Below are 17,789 nucleotides of genomic sequence, written 5' to 3' on the forward strand. Positions count from 1 at the left end.
AGGAAGATAGCATGAAACAACAAATCTGAGAGGTGTGAGCTACTCCCTTCATCTCAGTCAGGTCTCCCTGGATTCTGTCATTCGGCGGCTGTGGAATGTGGCATTTTCCCAGAATGCCATAAAATTCAACATGTTTTCCACTGACTTTGCCGTAATGCCACAGACCAGATACCCAACTTTTTTTTTTTTTGTCTCCCTGCCCTGCTGGCACCTGCCAGCAGCTGTCTCTTCCTATATATCTTTCCACACGATGGCATTAATTGGATTATACTCTATATTCCTCTACAGTGCTCCATGAAGCCAAAGTTGGAATCCAGTGTACAACCAGAGTGGGGAGGAGCCAGCAGTGTAGAGAGAACAGTGCTTGGGGCGGGGGGTGGTGGTGGGAAGAAGACGAGCCACTGAAGCAGGCTACTATCTCCTCCTTTTCCTGAACAGATGAGGGTTAGGGGGTTTGAACTGGACTATGCAGACAGCACGTGGCAGCTGAAGAACTGAGCTGCCTGGAGAATGCACGAAAACCTTCGCTGAAAATAATCATCAAATTTTTTTCATTAATGAGTATTTTCCACTCTGAGCCAAAATTGTGTGCTTCTTTGTAGATGGATAGAGGATGAGAATGAAGAGTACTTCATGGACATACAATAAATTTTGTTTAAATTAATGGAGATATCCCATCTCCTAGAACTGGAAGGGACCTTGAAAAGTCATCGAGTCCAGCCCCTGCCTTCACTAGCAGGACAAAGTACTGATTTTGCCCCAGATCCCCAAGCGGCCCCCTCAAGGAGGGGGCTCACAACCCTGGGTTTAGGAGGCCAATGCTCAAACCACTGAGCTATCCCTCCCACCATTAACATTGCCACAGAATGTCTGGGTACATGTAGAAGAATTTGGCCCCATTGTACCACAGAGTGTTCAGGGCCACACATAAAGGTTATTCAGCTCAGCCACAAAATATTGGGCTTGAATAATATTCACCTACATAATAGGGAAGATAATTGCCTCCACTGTAAGAATCACTGGGTGAAATTCCATGTTGTGTGTTATATAACACATCAGACTAGACGATCATAATGGTCCCTTCTGGTCTTAAAATGTATGATCTGAATTTTCAGTAGTGACTCAGAATTTCTGGATACCAAACTGAGACACCTTACATGGGCCTAATTTGCAGAAAATGCTGGGCACCTAGCTTCTGAAAATTAGGTCCCAAAAACCATTCTGTCCATGACAGTTTAAAAAGCTTATGTTTTTTTAATCCAGACCTGAAGAAGAGCTCTGTGTAAGCTTAGAAGCTTGCCTCTTTCACCAACAGAAGTTGTCCAATAAAAGATATTATCTCACCCACCTTGTCTCTCTAATATCCTGGAACCAACACAGTTACACCACCACTGCAAACAAAGGTTTATTGTAGCAGACATGGGTGTTGAGCTATGCGCATGCTAAAAAAAAGTTATTTTGAGAAGTGCAAAACTAGACTGTATATTATGGGCAGAAAGGCCCCCTGGCACTTCTCTCCACACCCACAATTCTATACACACTTAAACACATGCATTTAAGTTTGCACACATGAACAGGCCCAGTGAATGGGACTATTCATGTGCATAAAGGCAATCATGTATTTTCAGGGTCAGTGCCCAAAAATGTAAGTGAATTTTTTTGAGCATTATACTTGGCTGTGAGAGTCTAAAGTTAAAGAAGGAAGAGAAATAGCATGTGGCATTTTGGGTTTTGTGGAACATATTTTTCTATAATTTAAATCTGTTTTTTTTTCTCCTAGGGAAATTATTTTTGTTTGTTTTATCCAATTATTTAATGAAAAGGAAAGCTGTGCTCTGAAAATCTGAGAATAAAGTGATAAATAGGAAAAAAACAGCACCAGGTGTTCCAAAATATCATAGAAAGAATATTAATTATAAAATATATATATGCTGTGTATGTGGAGGTCATATCAATGTGAAAAATGGAAAACACTCATTTTATCACATGCTTATGAATGCATCACTTAACTGTATTCCATTTCCCTGGAGCTTTTTCTGACATTCCATACTCCTCAGCTGCTTTAAAGAGCTTCTTTTTTTTTTTAAGCCTCCTTCAAGAGAAATATTTCCTTCTGCCCCATGTCTCAAAATGTGTAATTGTCCCCAAAATTACCTACCCCAAAAACTAGGATTGGCAAGATTTAGGCTTGGGCCAGTAGCAGCTTTTCTAGATACATAAACATGTCATAGCTTTGAAATCCAACATTTCACCAACAAGCAGGACTAGAAATGAGAGTTTTGTACCACTGAGTAGGAGTACTTTTTAGCTTGCCAGTGGGACACGTAGCACTTGCTTTTAGCCCTAGGAGGGCCTGATGTAATGGATTTTAAAGCCCTGGTGGTTTTATGTTTAGTTTTTCTATTTTAGTTCATTTTAGGAAGTATTTAGCATTTATTACCTTTAACGTTTCCCTCCTTATGAGTCTTGCACAGTTTGATACATGATTACCAAGACACCTGCCTTTATGGGTAGAAGGCTGCAAGACATAGTTCCAATTAAAACTCTATAAAATATTCCTAAAATATGTTTTTCTGCAATATGTACCATATATACTCGAATTTTTTTAGTAAAAGAAAGGAAGCACCAGAGAAGGGGGTCGGCTTATGAACGGGTATAGAGAGGGAGAGGTGGGACCCAGCCCCTCCCCCCAACAGAGGGAGCAAGGAGAGGCAGCACAGCCAGCGGAGCCAGAAGGGAAGAGGCGGGGCCAGAGTTTCTCCACTTCTGGCCACGCTGCTCTCTTCCCAGCCTCCGAAGCAGCTGCAGCTCTGGGGCTGGCAGGCTGCGGTCGTGCCACTCGGCCCTACCCTCCAGAGCAGGCTGTGACCGTGCCACCCAGGCGCCGGAGCACGCTGTGGCCGTGCCGCCTGGCTCAGCCCGCTGGAACATGCTGCGGCCACACCGCCTGGTCTGGCCTGCCAGAGCAGGCTGCAGCTGCGCTGCCCAGCCTGCCGGAGCAGCTCCAGCCAGGCCAGAGACATCCTCCCCTGGCCCTCCCCAGATAAGGTGGGAAGAGATGGGATGGGGAGAGCTAGGGGTGGGGTCATGTGGGGGGTGGTCACAGGGGTTATTCCACTGATTCACAGCTTCTCCCCACCAAAAAATTTCCCCACCAGTTGCTGGCCCGGCCCATAGGGTAAGCAGCTGGCGTGCCAGGATACTTTATTTACTTAGGTTTACCTCTGTGCCTGTGGACTCTCGAGGTAAACAAACCATCTCAGCCCACCAGCGGCTTATCCTGATGGACTGGGAGCCAAAGTTTGCCGACCCCTGAATTATAGGGTCGGCTTATGAACGGGTTATAAACACTTTTAATTTTTACTTATCCATCTTGGGGGGATCGGCTTATAAACGAACCGGCTTATGATCGAGTATATATATTATATAAATGTTAGTAGCATCTTATTTTTCTGTTACAATGAGATAGATAAGAGAGTGATTGAGAGAGATAAGAGGATGATGTCACCAGATATGACCCCATACAGGACACAATGTGGTATCTGATGTGATGTTATGTCCTAAACCATTCACCTAATCTGGGGTCTAACCTAATACCTTCTGCCACCTGACACTTAATTGGAAGGTCTGCCATACCAAGGGAGCAAAACCACCAGGCTTTGGTTTATGGCCCAGAATTGATAAATCAATGAATAATTAATGGTGCCACCCCAAGAAATTATGAGGAAAAAATAGGTAAAAGCAAGAAGACAACTAAAATATAAAATGGGAGGTTTTTTAAGATACTTGCAAAAAGACCCGTTAAGAAGAAATGGACATTTGTAAATGTAAATGTTAAATAAAAAACTCCACTGTTTTTCCCCACATGAATATATAGTTTTTTGTCTGGTGAAAAAAATTTCCCTGGAACCTAACCGCCCCTCCCCTCCCCATTTACATGAATTCTTATGGGGAAATTGGATTCGCTTAACATCATTTCGCTTAAAGTCGCATTTTTCAGGAACATAACTACAATGTTAAGTGAGAAGTTACTGCACTATATCAATATTGGTGCTCATGCTCAAAGAACAAACCCAGCATGATGTCAGCTAGACAAATTCAAGCTGAGTTAGACAAATTCAAGCTGAAAGTAATGTGTACATTTTTAATGGTGAGAGTAATTTATCATTGGAATAATTTACCAAGGGTTGTGGTGGATTTTACATCAGTGACCATTTTTAAATCAAGATTGGATGTTTTTATAAAAGATGTGCTCTAGGAATTATGTTCATGAAGTTCCATGGCCTATGTTCTACAGGAGGTCAGACTAGATGATCACAATGGTCCCTTCTGGCCTTAAAATCTGTGAACCTGTGTGTCACTTGGCAGCCTAGATTGTCTGTTGAGTCAAGAGAGCTCTTTTTGTTCAGAATATCACCAGCTTCAATCATCACTGGGATTTGCAGTCTGTTACCAGCCAGCTTTTAAGTTCTCAGCCATTCTAAAGTTATGAATTACACATGTGTGACAGCAAGTCATGTATCCATGCCAAAAGGTGTAGAGCACTGTGATATCAGAAGTAGTTCACCCAATCACTGTCTTTACTCTACAGCTAATTTGAATGCAACAATTCCATTAGTTGTATGGAGACTGCACAGACGATGGATTTCTTGGCCCAATTGCCACACCTGTTTGACAGCATGGGGTTTCTGCTTCTAGTATATATATATAAATAAATAATATAAAATAAGTTCATAAAGTTAAATATATATGAGAGAGAACCAATCTACACAGTAAATGTATGCCTGTGTATCTTTTTTCCAAAGGTGGATATGGAAGCCTTCCTCACACTTACTGATGGTGATTTGAAAGAGCTGGGAATTAAAACTGATGGATCTAGGCAGCAAATTCTGGCAGCTATTTCTGAACTGAATGCAGGAAAGGTAGGTATGGTTTGAAATAAGAAAACTGATAAACTGCTTTTTCAGATTTGCTTGTATTTCAGATCCAAATAATGGATGTTGAAAAAAACCCTAGTTTTATAAACAAGATATTTAATGTAAATTATTAGTGATAAACAATATTATATTTCTTTGATATTTCCAGGCCTCCTCCATTAATTCCTTCCTTGTTCAGTAACTGGACAGTTATTCACTTTTTTTACTAATTCATAATAATAAAAAGAAGCTAGGTGTGACTTAAATATTGGTCATATTACAGCTGTTTGTCCTTCAACCATCATGATGTCAAAACAATTCTATAATTTATCCTTCTCTAGAATAAAGTTGTGCTTATCAGCCTTTTGGTCTCGTTTCAACTGGGCTCATATAGCATTTTTCTCAGGCGGCACAGTTTTGTCTTCTTGTTTGGTATTTACAGTTGGAAATAAGGAGAAAGGCAGGCAGAAAAAAGGAGAATTCCTTACAATGGATTTCTTCAGTCACAGACTGTGAGCTGGTGCATCTCTGCAGCTAAGTCTTATGGTTCTTCTCAAGTCTTTCAATTCCAAGTTCCATTCTGTCTTTGATCTTTTATACCAGTCCAGGCATACAGGACACTAAGACTTTTGATCATGTCAAACCCACATTGAACTCTGCCAGCTAACAACTGGGACAGTTTCTTTAATCACTGACAACACCTTTCCTGTCCCTGCGCCTGAGGGCATGTTGCCTTCTTCTGGAAAGGAGCTAGTCTCAGGCCCTCCCATACTTGGAAGCACCCTGCTTCCCTGTGTTACAGAGTCACAGGAATCCTCACCCACCTCAGTGGTTTCTTGGATCCCCTGCCCCTTCTCTGGGACACGTTTCTCTCTGCTCCCTAGAGCCGGGTTTCTCTCTGGTTCAGCTGCGACCTGCTGGCAGCTAACAACCTGGACAGTTCTCTGCCTGACAGGCATCCCTTCCTGATGTGGTGTTGCCTCCAGCTGCAGTGCAGGAGTTGGTCTCAACCACCCTCCCACCTGGGAGCATGTGGCTGCAGAAGAATCAAGGAGATTCTCTACCATTCTCTCAGCAGTTCCTGAGACCTTACCGTTTCTCTCAGGGGTCACAGCATAATACTGCCTCTTGCTGCAGGCAAATACTTTAACATGAGCTACACAGAAAAAATCATTACCAAGGAGCAGGTCAACTAGGAGGCGTTCCATTATGCCCACAGTCAAAACACTTTCCAAACCTTCCCACACCACATGGATTTTAGCTAGTGGTATGAGGAATCTGCTTTCGCCCACTCCCACAATTTCTGCCATTTGGCCAGGCAACATACTGGCCTTTAGGGCCACACTCTGCTTAACTAGAGAGATCTGGGCCCCTATATCCCTCTGCCCCAAGTACTCCTTGCCATTAATTTGGACAACCTTAACATGCTCCATATCTGGTTCTGCAGAGGCTAACCTCACAGAAGCAATATGATAGGTTTCAACTGCTTGGGGGGTTTCTGTGTTGAGGACAGCACAACTAACATGAGCTATTGTTTGCCTGCTTCCTCCTATCCCAGGGCATTTATTCCTCAGGTGATCAGTGGAATTACACTGATAGCACCTTTTGGGCTTTTCTGCTTTTACAGGCGTTTTGGGATGAGAGTTACCAGTAGAGGAATGTTTTGGGTAAGAGAATGTTTAGGCTCCCAACCCCCTTCTCTCTTCCCAGGGGCAAAATGAGATCCTCCCTTCCCACCAGTTTTAAACCCTCTTTTTGTGGCCTGCCCTCAATAGACGCCTGATTCTGTTTGAAGGCATCAGCTAAAAAAGCCATCTCATCCACAGACTTTACATCTTTGTCCCATAGACACTGCTTTACATCAGCCTTACATATGCTTAGGAAGTACTCTTGAGTAAGAAGATCCAACATTCTCTCAAAACTTGCCACATCTTTGCTCCCACCCATTTTCCCAACAAATCTTTCATTTTGTTTACATATTCCCCATTACTCATACCAGTATCCCTCTTAAGATTCCTAAATTTAACTCTAAATGCTGCAGGGGTAATCTGAAAACTTCGCAAAACAGTATCTTTAAATTTACAATAGTCTAAAGCATCTTCAATAGGCATTCGACTGAATACATTTCGAGCTTTACCAGTTAATTTTGCAATCAGGGTAGGAACTCTTATTATCTGGATTTCATGTATTACGCACAGCCTTTTGAAGATAGTCAGATATTCAGCAATATCATCCTCCTCACTGTATGCAGGACATAAGTGTTCCCATTTTTGGAGTGATGGGAGTCATTGGGGTCGGAGGGGTTCTGATTCTGCTTCTCTAGCAGATCCAGTTGGTGTTTTTGCTCTCTCTCTCTCTCTCTCTCTCTTTTTCTTTCATGGCCCTTCTGTGTGCAGCCTCCTTTCTGGCCGCCTCCCTGGCTGTCTCTTTTTCCTTTTCTTCTTTCTCTTTTTCCTTTATCTCCAGTTCTTTCAGTTTCAATAATCTCTGGTGCTCCCTCTCATTTTCTGCAATCCGCAGTTTAAAAAGTTCCAACTTCGCAATCGCTTTAATGCTTTCACTAATTTTCCTGCATTTCTGTTCCTACTTCCCTTTCTCAAAATAAGCAAACAGAAAATAACAAAACTTGACCTCCTCCTGACTGTTCTTAGCCACTGCACTTAAGCCTCACTTAAAATCACAAATATCAGTGTTTAAATTGTGAACTTCACTTGGAGTAACAAGCTGCACATACATCCTGCTCACTGCACCACTGTGATGTGCACCCCTGGTGTTATCTGGACCGGTGATCTGATTGGTCCCTCCAATCCTTGACTCTGGGAGCCAGCCTTACCCTGCTCTGCTGTGAGAACCCCCACTCCTGGACTGTTTACACATAGCCTCTGGCATGTCAGCTGCTCCCAGGTACTTGCAACCGAATGACTCTAGCCAATATCTCTGGTCCCAGACACAGTGTCTCTGGTCCCAGCGGGCATAACTGGACACTGCAAGACGAAGGTTCCTAGGGTTGTGTCTGGGAGCGGAGATATTGTCTAGTGTCATTCAATTGCAAGTGGCTGGGAGCAGCTAACATGCCAGAGGCTGTGCGTGAACAGCCCAGGAGTGGGGTTCTCACAGCAGAGCAGGGTAAGGCTGGCTCCCAGAGTCAAGGATTGGGGTGACCCAGCAGATCACCAGTCCAGATAACAGGAGAGGGGAATGTCACAGCACTGTAAATGATTTTCTTTGTGCAGGTCTTTACATCAGCTCTTACTGGGTTTCATAGTTAAGGCTGAATTGTGTTTTGCCCTTAAAGTAGGGATATAACCTCATATTAAGAATATAGCATGTCTTCCCTAAAGTTACAACACATACTTTTTGAGCACAGAATGGATTTTCTGAGAATTGACAAGTAAATCTATGAAGTTTCAGAAAGATCTCTCCAGTTCATAAAAAGAACAGGAGTACTTGTGGCATCTTAGAGACTAACAAATTTATTAGAGCATAAGATTTCGTGGACTACAGCCCACTTCTTCGGGTGCATATAGAGTGGAATAAATATGGAGGAGATATATATACACACATACAGAGAGCATCCAGTTCATATATTTCTAAAAGCTCTCGTAAGAGCAAATTCTGGAGACAAATCTGTTTGTCTGTTTTAGCCTTTTTTGAAAAGCACTTCTAGATCTCACAGCTTTGTCTGAATATACTTCACTACGCATAACAGTCATATGTTGTATCTGTTAGAAACAGAGAGTTTAGAGGAATAAAAGCCAAGTTTTCTTAAAATCCAAGGTTTTGGATAGATTTGCCATTGTTGATTAAAGCTGAGACAGCATAAAACAGGGAGAAACTTGATGAAAAATGGTGGAAACTATTTAAAAAATCCTAAAGTTATGAAAAAATTAAATCTTACAAATTGCCCTACTATCCTGATGGAAAGGAAGAGGATTGGTTTACAGCTGGTAGAGCGTGGAAATGAAGGACCTTGACAGGAAATGTGCTGTTTATACTTTGTGCGCATGGAATGTAGGGCTAGAAGAACATGTTTGCATCTCTATCTACCAGCTATTCCCAATAGGTTCCATGGCCATGAAGCTGGGCGTACACTGTCTACAGTATAAAGCAACAGAGGGTCCTGTGGCACCTTTAAGACTAACAGAAGTATTGGGAGCATAAGCTTTCGTGGGTAAGAATCTCACTTCTTCAGATGCAAGACATCTTGCATCTGAAGAAGTGAGGTTCTTACCCACGAAAGCTTATGCTCCCCGTACTTCTGTTAGTCTCAAAGGTGCCACAGGACCCTCTGTTCCTTGTTTTTATTGTTTTNAACAGAGGGTCCTGTGGCACCTTTGAGACTAACAGAAGTACGGGGAGCATAAGCTTTCGTGGGTAAGAACCTCACTTCTTCAGATGCAAGATGTCTTGCATCTGAAGAAGTGAGATTCTTACCCACGAAAGCTTATGCTCCCAATACTTCTGTTAGTCTTAAAGGTGCCACAGGACCCTCTGTTGCTTTTTACAGATTCAGACTAATACGGCTACCCCTCTGATACTTGTCTACAGTATGGTTCTGTGAAGGTAAAGTAGGGAAACAGAATTGATTTTTTTTTTAAATCCAAGTAAATCTGAATTCTATAATTTCCAACATTAAGAAAATAAAATAAAAAAAAATAAATATATATTACTCTGTGTTTGCAGGGCATAATTTTTGATTATGTTCAATTCATTACACTTTCAATATGATAATTGCTTTCCAGGATATACACAAATTTTCATATCTGTGTTTAACCCTAATAAATGAATTATTGAATGAGAAATTTAAGAATGCCTTTTTTGTTTAAATCTATTTCTTTTACAGGGACGAGAGAGGCAGATTTTACAGGAAACCATACACAATTTCCACTCTTCCTTTGAGAGTAGTGTTAGTAATACCAGACCTCCTGGCAATTCTCAGTGTAAGTATTATTCATATGTTGTCAGATCAACTTCAAGCAATTTTTCTTAAACCAGGATAAAGTACAGTATATGCAAATATGCTATGTATTGGTTTAAAGATTCCTGCATTTCTCTCTCTTTCAGACTGTAGTGAAGATTTCAAAGTTAAAAGGCAGAGAGTTTATAAGATTTTTATATAGGGATAGTATTTATGGGTTTCAAACAGATTAGTGTATATTTGGTTAATTCAAAAAGTTTTTAAATTAATGTATTGCATTTTACATTGAAAGCCACTGGGGGCGTGTTTTTCATATGAGGTAGGTCTCAAGCGCATAATGAGATAGCTAAGGTTGCTCCTTGTCTATCCCTAGAAGCAGACCAATTTCTCACCTCTTGTGGTCATCAAATAGGCTACTTAGTGGAGTAGTGGGTACTGTACATGTTGCGCTGCATTTTTGCAGTACATGAACATCAGTGCTGAGCCCTGCCTGTTACATTCTGGGTAGAAAAAAGAGGGGATCATTTGGACGTTGCTAGTGAGTGTCTCAAGACCCACCTGGAGAAACTCTGCTTTCTGTAAATTCAGAAGCTCAAGGGAGAACCAGAAGATGGGTTCTGGTGGCATTGGCATTTGGTGAGTAAGGAGAAGAGTTGAGAACTTCAGCCCTGAGTTAAGGGTGAAGCGGAAGGGGCTATGTGGGAAGCGGCCCAGGGAATCGCAGCAGCAACTATTAGAGGAAGCAGTATGTGGCTGCTGTCTGTAGGATCCCTGGGTTGGGACCTGGAGTAGTGGGTGGGCCCCGGTCCCCCGACTGGCGAAGTGGCCTAAGCCCCAAGGAAGGGATAAGGCTCTGCATTAAGAGCCCAAGAAAGGGGCTGGAAATTTAAAAAGGCTCCGGGACAGGGCTGAAGACCCTGAAGGGGTCTAACCATTAGTTGAAACTTTGTTACTCCAGAAGAAGTTCCTTCATGCACTGGACTGTTTGCGATTTGGCTGGAGGGCTGAGCTACTGAAGACCCACCTGATGAGGCCAAGAGCTGACAGTCACATCTTTGGTTTGCAGACATAAAGAGCAGCATCGTGCTGACATTTCAAACAGCAACGTCCAAGCAACTGCAAGACAGATAATTTTAGACAATTGTAAACACAATTTTGGAAATGTATTGAGGTGCAACAACCACAAGCAGCCTAGCATACCATTCTGTTTATTTTCCCTAGGCTGCAGCACAGTCTTAAACGGCAATATCAGAGAAATACCTATACTCCAATCTTTCTAGACTAATCTGTTTTATTTAGATTCTTAGATCACGCCTATCAACAGGAAGTCTGAGCACCTTCCAGAAGTGCATTTAGTATCATGAGTAGCATCTGTCATGTGTGGTGTTCTCCTTATTCTGTAAATGGGGAAAAACTATAGAAAAACTTTTTATTAAATTATATGACAATTAGCTTATCCCTGGGACCCTACAGTGGCTAATAAAGTCCCTCCAATCCATGAACAGCTGTGGGGTAACCATATGGGAAAATAATACTGCAGCATTTGTGTGAGGATTATCACTAACTCTTTGGAATAATTCCTTTTTTCCTCCGGAGGGAAACTTGAGGAAGGTGATATTTCCCAGAGAAATGGCTGCCTGTAACAATTCAACTGCCTACATTTTAAATAATTACTAAATTTGCTCTGATCATAGCATGTCCCCAAACCTCTTCTTGCCCCATTAGTAGCTTCCCCTATCACTCTTTCTAGGGACAAGTCCTGACCATGAGCCTGTAAGAAGGAGGCTGACCTTACCATTGCACTCTAGGGACCAGGTGCTTACACTAAAACTTGGTATTCAAAATGTATTGACATTGTTATCTTTCTCAAAATAGTTTGCATTCCCAGTGTGATGGAGTGCTATAACTATCAACTTCCTTATTTTTAATTCAGCCACTGGAGTGGATGATCCAGGTCTTCAGGGAAGGTGTGCAGACTGCCCGCCCAGGTCCACACTCCCAGAATAATCAAAAACAAGCACAAAAGCAAGGAGGATCTGTGTGTGGAATTAGAGAGAGTATACAGGTTTAAGGAAATGTAGTACAAGGAAAACAGGCAGAAAAAGTACTAGTAGAATAGTAAGAAATAAATGGGTGATTACATGTCTAACTAAATGCAACATGAGACAAACTTATGGAAGGATGACAGATTGTTCCACCTGTTGCTTTTTAATGGGTTTTTGGAACTATAAACTCAATTGCTGACTGACTGTGCCCTCAGCCCACCAGTACCCAGCACCTCCTGCCAAGGTCACTGCTTCTGGCAAATATATATGAAATTCACTACAAGAACCTTTGGAAAAGTTGATGTGTATATTATATTTTTGGCAGCCAACCTGTTTCATAATAAAGTTTATTGTTGAAAGAAAGGTTTATTTGTACTTCAGTTATGTCATCTCTCCCTGAAAACATTGCATCCTGTAACCTAGCTCAGTACAACACAGAGAAACATACATTAACTTACTTCTTCACCCTTAAAATTCAGAAGAGAGGACCAGCCTATGGGGACCCAAGCAAAACAGTTGTCTGAGCTCAGAGCGGATTATTCTGTTGAATAATCTGTCTCCATCCATACCCTAAACTCACTGTAACACCCCAAAAGCAGAGCGCCAGAAAGCATGGCTCCCATAACAGGCAAAGGATACAAGGCTAAAGTCATTTGACTACTAAAGCAGATATCAGAGATTTACAGTATGAATTCACAGCACTGAGGACGGATTAATTCTCCAAGATTTCTGCAATCAAAGAGGAAGTGAGTATAGAATTTTTCGGCTTGATGCTGCATTGGGAGAAATATCAGAGAAGAGAGAAAGCTGCTTCTTCTCTGTGTAAATTTGCTGGAGCCAAAAGAGAGAAGAAGGGACATGAGAATTTAAAAAGTGTCTGAAAATATGAAGAAAATCATATTCTCTTTTTACAAACCTTTATGAATTAGTTGTTAAATTTCATGTCTGTGGAAGAGATTAAAATAGAATACCCCGCTTTAGGCTAGTAGCAGATCCAGGGATTTCATTATGAGCTTTCGCCATTACCAAAAAAAGTCTTGATTATGAAAAAAGACGAGATAGCCCCCAGAGTCTATACTCCAAGGCCACAATCTTCAATTTCTCCTAGATCTTCTGCTCTAATTTTTAAAAAGAGTAAAGAGTTGAGTAAAATTAAAGCCGCAATTAGAAGGGCAGAGATTTTCTGTAGCAGAGAATTTCCATTCAGCTTCTAGCATCAGATTTGTACAGCGAGAGTCTCTAGGGAAGGGAAAACTACACTCTGGATAGAGATCCAAAGCTCTAGCATGCAAAAGTTCGTGGTAGCAGCTGTTGAAGAGCTGGTCAAAAAATAATGGCAGACAGTGAAACTGAAGAAAAGGAGAGTGAGAAAAGAAAAGAAGGACCTTCTCTAATAGAAGTAGAGCCAAGGGACTTATATACCTGAAACGTAATTGAAGATTAACTAGAAAGGATTTAAATGAACTGTTGAACATTAGCTATGATTATGCTGAAAAGAAAAGATTGTGCAGTTCAGTTTAATTGTGGTAATCAATTAGCAGTAACTGCTTCCTCCTCTCCCCCCCTCCCCCAGTAAATTAGTCATTAAGGGAACATGCAGTGAAATGGAATTTGTATGGGGAAGCAAGAGAGACGACCGCCCCCCCCCGTTAGGGATGGTAAAGATTGGAGAAAATATAGTGGGTGTGTAGGGGCCTATAGGAAGTTTGTATAATTCATTATGTAATTCAAAATATCAGATGATAGGTTGTTCTCCTGGGAGTGAATAATGAGGTCTCGTTGGTGGAGAATTTACGTCACTTGGACTGCAAGGGACAAGCAGTACAAGTATTCATGAAGAACGTATGGGGGCTTGATGTTCAGCCAAGTATATAATTCATTTGGGGACTGATTTATATTTTGACGTTTCATCTTTGGATTCAAAATTAGAAATATACATGAAATTATCCAGAGGAGAGAATTGGGGAGGAAGTGAGGGGCTTGATTAAAAAAATGGAAACAACTTGAAAGCTAACAAGCAGAAATCGTGCCATATTCAAGTACAGTTTGACAGTTGTGGGAACAATAAATTTAATCATGAGATGTGTATCATAGAAAGGTTTGTGTCAGTAAATGGCCTCTTCATAGTCAAGTTTAGAACGTTGGTGCTCCAATTCAACAAGGCACTTAAGCATTTACCTAGTAGCAGATATCTCCACAGGCTGATGATGGAACACTAGATGGGGAGGGCTCAGAGTTACTGCAGAGAATTCTTTCCCAGGTCTCTGGCTCCTGGGTCTTGGCAGATGCCTTGCTCAGAGTATGTAGGACCATGGAACATGAGGCCACACTTTGATATTCATATCTTAGAAGTATGTTTGATGCAATGTTACACTGAGGCCTGGTCTACACTATGGGGTTAGGTCGAATTTAGCCACGTTAGGTTGATTTAAAAATGAATGTGTCCACACAACCAACCCCGTTCCGTCGACCTAAAGGGCTCTTAAAATTGACTTCTGTACTCCTCCCTGGCAAGGGGAGTAGCGCTAAAATCGACTTTGCTCGGTCGAATTTGGGGTAGTGCGGACGCAAATCAATGGTATTGGCCTCTGGGAGCTATCCCAGAGTGCTCCATTGTGACCGCTCTAGACAGCACTTTGAACTCCGATGCACTAGCCAGGTACAGAGGAAAAGTCCCAGGAACTTTTTAATTTCATTTCCTGTTTGGTCAGCATGGTGAACTCAGCAGCACAGTCCCCCCAGAATCGTAGAGCGTAGAATGTTTCTACGCTCCCCCTATCATCTCCGTCCCTGAGGTTATCACAGATTAGAAGGTGGAAAAAGTGCACTCGCAATTACATGTTTTCCAAGCTCATGCTGTCCTCCCGCACGGATAGGGCACAGCTTAATGCACAGAGGCATTCAGTGGCAGAGGCCAGGAAAGAATTAAATGAGCGTGAAGAGCGGAGGCAGGGTGCGATACTGAGGCTAATGGGGGAGCAAATGGACATGATGAAGCGTCTGTTGGAGCTCCAGGAAAGCCAACAAGAGCACAGAACCCCCGCTGCATCCACTGTATAATCACCTACCCTCCTCCCCATGTTCCATAGCCTCCTCACCCAGACGCCCAAGAACGTGGGGTGGGGGTGGGGAGGGGAGGCTCTGGCACCCAGCCACTCCACTGCAGAGAATGGCCCAAGCAACAGAAGGCTGTCATTCAAACAGTTTGATTTTTAGTGTAGCTACAATAAGCAATGTGGCCTTGTCCTTCCCTCCTACCCCACCCCACCTGAGTTACCTTGTCCATTGTCTCATTTTTTTTTAATTAATAAAGAAAGAATGCATGGTTTCAAAACAATAGTTACTTTATTTCAAAGGGGGCAGGGTGGTTGGCTTACAGGGAATTAAAATCAACAAAGGGGGCGGGTTTGCATCAAGGAGAAACACACACAACTGTAACACCGAAGCCTGGCCAATCATGAAACTGGTTTTCAAAGCCTCTCTGATGCACAGAATGCCTTGCTGTGCTCTTCTAATCGCCCTGGTGTCTGGCGCAAAACGATTGTCTGCCGTTGCTTTCACAGAGGGAGGGGCAATTGACGACACGTACCCAAACCACCTACGACAATGTTTTTGCCCCATAAGGCATTGGGAGCTTAACCCATAATTCCAATGGGCATGGAGATTGTGGGAACTGTGGGATAGCTACCCACAGTGCACCGCTCCGTAAGTCAATGCTAGCCGTAGTAGTGAGGACGCACGCTGCCGACTTAATGCACTTAGTATGGACATACGCAATCGACTATAAAATCGATTTCTAAAAATCAGCTTCTATAAAATCAACCTAATTTTGTAGTGTAGACATACCCTAAAAAAGATCACCATATTTGGGGTCAGAAAGGAATTTTCCCCCAGGTCAGATTGGCAGAGACCCTGTTTTGGGGGGCAGGAGGGTGTTTGCCTTCCTCTGTAGCATGGGGCACAGGTCACTTGCTGGTTTGAACTAGTGTAGATGGTGGATTCTCTGTAACTTGAAGTCTTTAAATCATTATTTGAGGACTTTAGTAACTCAGAGGTTAGGCGTCTATTACAGGGGTGGGTGGGTGAGGTTCTGTGGCCTGCAGTGTGCAGGAAGTCAGAGTAGATAATCATGATGGTCTCCTCTGGCATTTAAGTCTATGAGTTTGTGCACTTAACATTAAGCATCTGAATAATCCCATTGAAATCAATGGGCTACTCATGTAATTAAGTACCTTGCTGAATCAGTGCTCTGGTTAGAGGAGAAGACTACATGGGCTGGACTCCATAATCAGGGTCTTCTTCTTCAGCTTGTTATTGAGCCATGGGATCAAATTGACCACTGATGAAATCGAGTGAAACAGCATTGAACATTGAAGTCAGGAGTTTTGTGCCTAATGACGAATGTAGTCCATTTTCTTTAAAATATTGCTATGATTGTTAGTTGAGCATGTTGTGGGCACTGCCAGAAACAAATAATAAATGATCTCTCTCTTTCTTTGTAGCACCTGGATACTGGATAAAACCACAAGAATCTGTGCCTACCAAGAGGTAGCTGCTGGATAAAGATATTCTAGTATTTTTAAGCCTGGGGCATGGATGATAGAGCTCAAGTGTACAGAAGAAAATTTCCAAAGCTAGGTGCTAACCACGGTGTCTCAGTACAGTGTGTGCAGGAGGTTGTTGCAGTAACATTGTTATGACTCCAATTCAGCAAAGCAACCATTTAACTTTGTGAATTAATAGTTTTACTGACTTTAAGGGGACTACTCACATAGTTAGAGTTAAGCACATGCTTAAGTGCTTAGCTGGTTCTGGGTTGCTAGGAATAAGGCTAAAGAGAATAGTGGCACAGGGAGATGTGTAGGTCACCTTTCAGAAGCACCAGTTTGAAGAGCTCACAGAAAACTTATGAAGGCACAGCCAAGCACCACAGAAACGTAGGAGGCAAAAAAGTTGTTGCAAATTCTAAAAGGTTGTAAATGTGGAAATCTCTAAATTGAATATGCCACTCTAGAATGTTATGTCTCTACAAAGGACAGAGGCCAAGTTACAAGATTGAATAGTTTTGTGAGAAGGAGTAGAAAGGAAGAATATTGATGCATATTAACTAACAAACATATTTAATTTAATCAGTGCTAAGAACACTAAATACAGTTATACTGATGAAATATCTATTTGTGTAAATATAAAAATATCCCTAATAAAATTCATAATCTGTCACCAATATTTACACAGAAATTATGTAAAAATGAGATTTTAAATTGGTGATGTTTTGTTTGACATTAAAACCATCTAACTGACTTTTGTAGTATCTACTTTTGATTAACAGACATTGCAACAGGTTACAAAACAATTTTCATATGCATATTATAATTGTTTTGTAAACAGTGAATGCTGAAAGGATTCACACAAGAATTATGGATGGAGCTATTTGTTAGTGTTGTACATAAGAGTTTTTGTTGAGCAATTAAAATACAAGCCATGATAAACTTCTAAAGTTAGTTTTCTCCTTTCTTAAATCTGCAAGTGACAAATGTTCAAAATTGCACTATTGGCTAGATTCAATATGAGTCTGAGGGTGCAAATATAGCTAAGGTGGTGCTCAAATCATTCGTTCAGAGGACAGAGGTATAACTAGTTCATTGGTTACATAAAGAGGCCATAGAATCCTCATGGGCTTGTTGAAAACTGGTATTTTTAATACAATTGCACATACAGTATAAGTGCCACATAGTAGTACTCCTAAATACCTTGGTTACTGACTCCTGGCTCTGGAGTCCCAGTGGGGACCCTTTTAAACTGCTCTGCCCCTAGGTTGGGGCTGGTTATAGTGTGGCAAGGGCACGGAAATTGTTGATGGTGAGCATAGTTGCAGGAAGGGGGTACAAAAAGGGCCCTGTAATGAGCAGG

General features: G+C 41.8%; 1 protein-coding gene across 1 annotated transcript in view; it reads left to right on the forward strand.

Moving 5' to 3' along the window:
• The window catches only part of ANKS6 (ankyrin repeat and sterile alpha motif domain containing 6), an 81,671-nt gene extending 64,302 nt beyond the window's left edge, over nt 1–17,369 (forward strand). The window contains 3 exon segments of the mRNA XM_034761465.1: nt 4,806–4,922; nt 9,760–9,856; nt 16,382–17,369. Of these exon segments, the coding sequence (XP_034617356.1) occupies nt 4,806–4,922; nt 9,760–9,856; nt 16,382–16,431 (264 nt within the window). The 3' untranslated portion in view covers nt 16,432–17,369.
• Nucleotides 17,370–17,789: the final 420 nt, after the last annotated feature.

This window comes from Trachemys scripta, chromosome 2, assembly GCF_013100865.1.
Source record: "Trachemys scripta elegans isolate TJP31775 chromosome 2, CAS_Tse_1.0, whole genome shotgun sequence".
In the NCBI taxonomy this organism is placed as follows: Eukaryota; Metazoa; Chordata; order Testudines; family Emydidae; genus Trachemys; species Trachemys scripta.